Raw genomic sequence first — 8,166 nt, forward strand, 5'->3', positions numbered from 1 at the left:
GTGAAGCGCCTCCTTGAAGGCTCCACGGCCTGGAGGTTGTAGGAGAGGTAGCAGCACCAAGCAATCGGTTTTCAGAGTTAGGAGAGGCCACCATTCGGCCATAGAAGTCAACAAAAGGACAACCATTGGCATGCAGAGGGCTGTCAAGGATGCGCTCCCAAGAAACGTAACAATCTTCACTCTTACTTGCTTGCCAGATATGAAGAAGCCACACATAGATCAAATCCCAGCTTCTTGCGCATCACCTCGATTGCTTGAAGAAAGAGGGACCATATACGAGCTGGTGCCGATTTGGGGAGCCACCGAGCTTATTGAAGAAGGAGCTCCCGCGATATCCGATCACCCCGGCCGACCTCCTTCATGGAGGATTTATAGAGGAGAACATCAACAACCCTAGGGAACAACTTGCTAGCAGCCATGGGGAGCTCCACTGAAGCATCATAGGGCCAAACACATTTACAGAGGAGAACGTCAGCAACCCTAGGCCACCCATTCACTCTAGCCTCAAGAAGGCTCGATCGTTTACGTGTGGGTTTCTAGATCAAAGAAGGTTCTAGGGGATTGGGTGAAGCAAGGTGTTTTCACCCAAAAACACTAGGGATAATAGTGTGAAATACACCGTAACCCCTAGATGTTGAACGAGGCCTAAGGGAAAACCTAGACTCCAACTATACAGGGTTGGGACCCAGCCCGCCTTGTTTCGATGGCGGCTCGCTAGAGAAAAGGGGTAGAGGGCCCGACTAACCCATGCGAGGAGGGTGGAGGAAACGAGTGATAAAGGAGAAAGGGGTGAGTCTCACCCTATGTTTGACCCCTTCTCAGTCGAACATGAAGGAGCCTGTTCACATGTGTGAGATCACACAATCAATTTGTAAGCACTCCATTCGTTCTATAATTATTTTTTGCCGATTCACATAGAATATGTCTAGATACAGCTACTCCCTCCGTTAACGAATAGAAGACCGCTGCGTTTTTTTTTATGTTAAACTTTAACTGATAATTTAGTCAATCAAATATAAGTTACAAGCCATCTAAAAGCACATAGTCGGAAATTTCTTTGGAATGTGGATCCGACCATATTTTTTTTTGGATGGCATGGAGGTCATATTAAGTTAACTAAATTATTAATCAATTTTGCGTTGAACAACGAAATGACCTTGTATTCCCGAACGAAAGGAGTACCATAGTTATGATGAAATGGTGCGGTTACTTCACGCATTTTCATTTCTTCTTCTTCCTTTTCTCCTCTTTGTTATTATTCCCTTCTCAAAAAAGGTCACGCGTGAAAAGAGCCCAAAGTCAGCACGACTCTGCGAGTGGGTCCATCCGCCCAGTCACCAGCCCGTCGGCCGCCGCCCAGCCCTCACAGCAGCACCCACCGTCCACCGCCAACCACCTCACTGACACCCTATCCCCACCTCCCCACGGAATCAAAGCCCCACCTGTCATGGACCCACCCGCACCCGCCGTGCAGCCAGGCGCGTGCGTGAATGCGCGTATCGGCGTCTGCGTATATGAAACGCACGCCCGTTCCGTTCCGTTCCGAATGAATCTTCCACGCCACACCTAAACACAACACCAGCGCCCGCAGAAAACAGAGAGAACGGAGCCCTCGGCGACCGAATAATCTTCTTCTCGTCCGCGTGCGATCGACGCGGAGGCGGCACCTGCTCCGAGACCCCGATGGCCTTCATGCGCACCTCCGTGAGTCGCCCCGTCCCCCTCCCTGCCGTTTTCGGTTCGCGCTAGTTTCCCGCGGCGGTTTTGTTGGGTTCGATTCGCCGGCGGTTTAGATCTGCGTGTGGTCTGGGTGTACGCCTGTGGGAGCTCTTCGTTTCTCGCTGGTACAGATCTAATCCACGGAGTTTTATCCCAACTCCGGCCGTCGGTTCACATGGCGTATGACCAGTTGATTCCGCCCCGCTGCGATGGGGTTTTCCGTTATTTGTAGTTGGCCACCCTTTTGGGTTTGCTGTGGATTGCGGAGAGGGAGGAGTCAAGAGTACTAGAAAGGTGGTACGCGCCTGTAGAGCCTAGCCCCGAGACCGTCAGAGAGTCAGAGAGAGGGATGGACCTGGGGGATGGTTTGGCGGCTGTGGTGGGTTTGATCCGGACGTAGTTTATTTATTTGTTTGTTAATTCAAAGTGTCGTTGTTTTGGATTGCGTACTTGACCATATGATTTGTCAGCTAGTTTCATTTGTTTTCTGCAATTATCTGTATGCTTTGGCAATATATGTATAGCCAGAGACTCACTGTATTATGAGCCGAGAGTCAGATTATAATACACTGGTATCTGGTTGTAAGTTGTTTGACCACTAGGACGCTTAAGTGTGTGACGCAGGGAAACTGGAGAGGGAAAGAAGGGCGAGCCATAGAAATGAAGGGGCTTAGCCTTAGAAATCATGGCGTGTATTTTTTTTTAGTATCACACTGAGTTAGAAGGGTTGTCTAGGCCTCTGGGGGCAGGGAATAGGGGTGTTGTTATTATCCCTAGAAATGAAGGGGATTAAAGGAGGGGTTGAGCCATAGAAATCATGGGGTGTATTTTTGTAGTACAACGCCGAGTCGGATGATGGTCTGGGCCTCTGGGGGCAGGGAATAGGGGTGTTGTTATTAACCCCAATCGAGACAAGAAAACACCACTTCACCTGGGGAACAATATCCAACGATTTCTCTGAAGGGAAAAGAACCTCCTACAATTTTTTTATTTGGTTGCCCTGGACCACTTGGTGTGCCAGTTGTTACATTATTTGTAAGCCCATTGGACATATGGCCCTTTTCTTTTATATAAGTGGACCATCCTTGAATGTTCAATAAAAATTTGAGTCCCTACGGTGGGTGTCGAGGGATAGTCGTGTCAGAAGCAGTTGCTTCCTTCTTACAGCGAAAACCAGTGGCATCCCCTTTATTTTACAGTGTGAATCACTCATGTTCATATCTCCACTGGGTTGGTAATATTTTGAGGGTTCTGGGTATTGTTGCTTTGCTGTCATGCTATCTACTCCCTCCGTCCCATTTTAATTAACTTGGCTGTCTTTTTTGCGAAAACCCCCACCTTTTCTTTTTTTTGAGCGTACACCGTCGGTTGACAAGTCAACTGGAAACCAGCCCGTCATCCCCTTCCCCTGCGGAATCGCTCGTGCGCGGAGTTCATGGCGAAGGAGCGGTCGCGGCGTGAGCTGATCTCCCTGCGCTATGACGGGCGCCTCCTGCCTGGGCCGCTTCCTGGCCACCACCCGCCGGCCGTTGCACGGCCGGGGGCTCGCCGAGATCCGCCTCGCCTCCATCCCCGATTCCCCGCTCGCCCGGGCGCCTCCTGCCTGGGCCGCTTCCTGGCCACCACCCGCCGGCCGTTGCACGGCCGGGGGCTCGCCGAGATCCGCCTCGCCTCCATCCCCGCTCGCCCGGCCGCCCCTCTCTCTTGCCGCCCCGCAGACTCCCCGGATGGCAGACAGATCCCCCGCTCACGCGTGCACACAGAGAGCCATGGCCGGCGCGCGAGCTAGGGTTCGGGAGCTCGGAGATTTCGTGCCCAGCAGGAGCGGGCGGAGGCGGGTGGCGGAGGTGCTGGCCCGATCGATCCAGTGCTGGACGGAGATTACTGTTTTTGGTAAGGACTGGACTGTAAAATGAGATTAGTGAACCGTTTTTCTTCTTCCACGTTGATTAAAACGGGACGGAGGGAGTAGCTGTTTCATACAGTATATCTTAATAATCAACCTTTTGTGGATTGGTGTCTTGCTGTATAATTGAGCTTGTTGTTGGGTATTCATCTAGCCCTTTGTGTATTTATCTGATTTGAAGCCCAAGCGACATACATGGTTCCTGAAGTTTATCTTGGTTTTATTCTGTGTGGGGTTGAATAATTTTGAGAGAGTCAATACTGCGTTTTGAAATGGAGCATTCCTGTTCGCTCCACTAGATGTGTATAATTGGAATCAGCTCCATTTTTTTAAAACCAGGTTGAGCATTTTAGAGCATTTCTCCTGTTTATTGGGAATAATGTGTGCATAATATGCGTATAAGCAGCAGGTTTTGGTAGTTTGTGGCCGTTGTTTGTTATTCTGACCCGTACTGGATTTAAACAGAGTCTAACATAGTTTGGTAGTAGTTCTTATGAATTCGACGTTGAACCCCCTGATTGCATCATCGTCATAAATAACCAAATAGGATGTCTGTGCATAGTGTGTCAGCTACCTGTATGTGGTTTCGCAAGGCCTGTTCAGCTATAATCTTGTCCTTATTTTACAAGTTTACACTGACATGGCAATGATGGCATTGCAATTTAAACGATTGATCTCTTAAACAGTTAAACTGTTGTTGGCTGGTTTATGGTGACAAATATATGGCTTCAAGTACTAATTGCTTTCCTTGCTTTTAATCATATGTGTCTCTTTGCAGTCCAATGCATCCTCTGGCATGGGGGTTGCTCCTGATATCAGGCAGACATTCCTGGAGCTTCAGATGAAGAAGGCATTTCGCTATGTTATCTTCAAGATCGAGGAGAAGCAAAAGCAGGTTATTGTGGAGAAGACAGGGGCTACAACTGAGAGTTATGATGATTTCCTGGCTTCTCTCCCTGAAAATGACTGCAGATATGCGCTTTATGATTTTGACTTTGTTACTGGGGAGAATGTGCAGAAAAGCAAGATTTTCTTCATTGCCTGGTGAGCTTCATAGTTACTTATCCATATTTATGGTTGCGTTAACGTGTTCAATTATCTGCAAATGAGTCTTAAGTAGCTTTTTTTTGGGGATAAATGAGTCCTAACTAGCTCTTGTTAGAAATAGTAAGAATGATCATGGAAGTTCCTGTTAGCCAGTATGTTTCTTAATTTTTCTACTCCTGTTAGGTAGTATATGAAATATCGAATTATAAACTTTGACTGGATATATAGAGACCTACAGCATGTTGCCTTTTTGTTATTTTCTTTCTACCTGGTATCTGTGCTTGTTGCTGTCCAGAATGAATAACAGGACACATCAACATGTCTTACTTTTATAGAAAGTCAGTATTGAATTAATAACTTGGATTGGACATTGCTAGAGAATCTGGTAGCTGTAGCTTTTTCCTTCTTTATTTAGTCTGTACCTGGTACACATGCAGATGTGCTTGTAGCTGTCTGTAAAGTATAATAAATTAATAATACCTGTCCACATGTCTTCAAATGTGCTTGCCAATGGTGCAATTTATTTTCTGTTGAGAAAGTTAATTCTGATAGCAGTGCTACTATGCATATGCATAGATGAAAAATCACCATTTGCACCCACCCCCTCCCACTTTCCTTTCCTTTCCCTTGATTTCACCTTATTGTATAACTAATGCACATGCTGCACTAGGTCCCCAGCAACATCCCGCATCCGTGCCAAGATGCTGTACTCCACCTCCAAGGACCGTATCAAGCACGAGCTCGATGGGTTCCACTACGAGATCCAGGCAACTGACCCAACTGAGGTGGAGATTGATGTTCTCCGCGAGCGGGCTCACTGAAGCCGATCGATGATGATCCACCTGGTGGCTTCAGTTGGATGCAAATTCACAAATATATGTCTGTGATGCTGTCGCTACTGTATTGTTAATAATACAGATATCTGCGTTTCCTGTAAAACGTATGATTTAGCTAGCCGTGCTGCGTGGCTCTAGCTGATGAAGCGGTACCCGACTAGGTTTCGTATGATGCCCTGAGCCTGTAAACGCAAGAAGGCATTCCCAAACGCTTGTATTGTGGTATTAAAACTGTGAATTGTCCTAGCTTTCCCCATCGTGTCAACATTGCAACCTGATTCCTTCACTGTATGCAGCATGCCATTTCATCTCCTGTTAGTTCTTTGAAATTAACTTACTCTACCTTTCTGGCTTAAAGGTAGGTGGTCTTGTGAGCAAAAGGGTTGCTGGGATCACGTGCCACCTCTGGTTGCCGTAGCCCGTAAGGTTCTGTGGCATCAGCCCCCAACAAACACATATTGGAACAGCATTTTTAGTCACCAGTTCCTTTATCTATGAACTGAAGCCCTTCAGCTGCAAAAAATTCGACAATAAACAAGTGCTGTAGCACGTGAGTGAGTTAGACTAGAGACGTTGAGCATACACCAAACCTTAGTGAGTTGAACACTAGAGACGTTGAGCATAGATAATCACTAAACCTGAGACACCTTTTTAATTAATAGATTTGGCCAATGGGCATGTCTCTGCTTTGTGATGTCATTCGACTCTAGCCGGCGGCACACAGGCGTCGTCTCGGCCACACCCTCGACACAGGTGTTGGTGCGTAGTGTGGTCTCGGATGCATGTTGCCCTTCGATTACGTCGATGGTGTAGTGTCGTTGTTGTGTCTTGGCAGACCAAAGCACTTCGATTATTACTTCGGCGAGGCCTCGAGCTGGGTTGTCCCTCTAGTGTGTACTCGGGACTCTTGTGATCGTTGTGCTTGGGTCGTGATGAGTATTCTCATCGGCCAACCCCTTAGATTTGCGGGGTGGCCACTTTTTCTCCTCGGTCTTGTGTGTTGTTGTTGTTGTGTGTTTTTTTCTTTCCTTTCTTCTCTTCTCTTGTAACCCCGTGTATTTTGGTCAATGTTGAGGAAATCGTTTATCAATGTCAACTCGGTTGGGTAGCAATTAGCGATTAATAGGCAAATCAGCCGATTAATCTGATGATAAATGAGTTTGTCCGCTAATCGGTGACCCACGAGTAACGATTATTCGACCAATTAATCGTTGAATCGGACGATTTTTTTGAACACTGATTCTGGTTCATTTGAACCTATCTTGTTGAGGCTGAAAAACTTTATAGGTAACTTGGCTGAATATATGGGTTGAGGTTGCCTTAGGCCCGCCATAGTTACAGTAAAAAATAGAAGATATCACCAAGGTTTTGCCTTTGTTTTGAAAAAAAAAACTAAACTTCCAGGCTTCAAGGAGAAAAAAAATATGGTGGAAGGAGGACAAATTATGACCCATGCACCTTTCCGAAAGAATGGATTCCAGGTTGAGAACCTTCTTTCAGAGAACAGATTCCAAACATCGACAGGGAAAACAACTGGGAGCTAGAAGGATCATATCCAAGTTGGAGTTTACTGTCGATGTCGTGACATTACTTAGTTACTTTGCGCAGATCGAATTGATTAATTTCGGCAATAATAAATCAGAAAAGCAAGAACCACACATGTAACCTTAAAGTCGTCGTGGCAGAAGACGCTCCACCCAGCAGTAGAACCCAAAGCATTCGACCGTTGCCTCAATTATAAGCACCAAGCCAACGGTCACCCGTACACTCCACAAGCTTCCAGCTCCAGCTGCCTTCTTCCAAACGATCCTTTGCAGCATCCAAGTCCCTCGCTCGTGTGTATAAAACCCATCCCCACGCAGCTCCCCCCCTCCCAAAGCAAACCACCTCAATAATTCCATTCCAAGCATTCTCTGCCCAGCCATTCCAAGCATCCTGCCCGTTTCAAGGCATCTAGGGAAGAAGAAGAATGGGGTTTGTGCTGGTGATCTCCCTGCCGTTCATCTTCTTCACCATCCTGCTCGGCTTCGGCTGCTACTTCCTAGGCAAGCACAGGGGCCGCGAGGAGATGCGCGCCGGCGTTGGCGCGCAGATCTACGGCACGCCCCTGCCGCCGCCTGGCGTGGCCGGGAGCTCTCCGGGACCATACCCGTTGACGAAAGAGGGGCCTGCCAACGTCTGATTGATCGAGCTCCTTGTCTGGAACAAAATTGTGTCATCTTGGTGTCGCTGGTTGGACTATACTGTGTTCATGTGTACATTAAGTGATCTGTTGTTTGTGTTGTTTGTGATGTTCAGGGGGAGGTGGGGATTGTGACCTGGTGTGATAATTTGTAATCACAGTTCGTGTTTTTCATTATAAGAACTGCAAATGGTTTACGTTTGGAATGGTTTGTGATGATTGATCTTTGATTGGTTCTTGTGTGTACTTCTGAACTTGCAGACAGCCAACCACTTCTGCCGGGTTCTCTTGGTTTTGCCATTTTGCTTTCCTAGGATGGAGTCAAAGTTGGTTTGCGATGAAAGAGTTTCAGGTGTGACGACGTGGGCTTAGCCGAGTGGTTAGGGTCGCAGTGGCGCAACCTAACGACCAGAGTTCGATTCCTCCTAGATACTGTTTCATTTTTTTTTTTGAAAGAGTTTCAGGTGTAAAAATGA

At 47.2% G+C, this 8,166-nt stretch overlaps 2 protein-coding genes across 2 annotated transcripts; both read left to right on the forward strand.

Moving 5' to 3' along the window:
• The first annotated feature begins 1,533 nt into the window (after positions 1 to 1,533).
• On the forward strand, positions 1,534 to 5,760 carry LOC127292583 (actin-depolymerizing factor 2). The gene is made up of 3 exons (XM_051322008.2): positions 1,534 to 1,704; positions 4,404 to 4,669; positions 5,343 to 5,760. Exons 1-3 carry the CDS (start codon positions 1,684 to 1,686, stop codon positions 5,491 to 5,493), a joined length of 438 nt encoding a protein of 145 aa, XP_051177968.1. The 5' UTR covers positions 1,534 to 1,683; the 3' UTR covers positions 5,494 to 5,760.
• A 1,598-nt stretch (positions 5,761 to 7,358) lies between these two features.
• On the forward strand, positions 7,359 to 7,891 carry LOC127292584 (uncharacterized). Its single transcript, XM_051322009.2, has one exon. It carries the CDS (start codon positions 7,478 to 7,480, stop codon positions 7,688 to 7,690), a length of 213 nt encoding a protein of 70 aa, XP_051177969.1. The 5' UTR covers positions 7,359 to 7,477; the 3' UTR covers positions 7,691 to 7,891.
• The last annotated feature ends 275 nt before the right edge of the window (positions 7,892 to 8,166 follow it).

The sequence above is a fragment of the Lolium perenne genome, chromosome 4 (assembly GCF_019359855.2).
Source record: "Lolium perenne isolate Kyuss_39 chromosome 4, Kyuss_2.0, whole genome shotgun sequence".
NCBI lineage: Eukaryota > Viridiplantae > Streptophyta > Magnoliopsida > Poales > Poaceae > Lolium > Lolium perenne.

Coding starts and splice junctions, on each gene's coding strand:
- LOC127292583 (XM_051322008.2), top strand. CDS start 1,684: ATGGCCTTCATGCGCACCTCC. Junction 1,705..4,403: donor TGGCCTTCATGCGCACCTCC/GTGAGTCGCCCC, acceptor GTCTCTTTGCAG/TCCAATGCATCCTCTGGCAT. Junction 4,670..5,342: donor AAGATTTTCTTCATTGCCTG/GTGAGCTTCATA, acceptor ATGCTGCACTAG/GTCCCCAGCAACATCCCGCA.
- LOC127292584 (XM_051322009.2), top strand. CDS start 7,478: ATGGGGTTTGTGCTGGTGATCTCCCTGCCGTTCATCTTCTTCACCATC.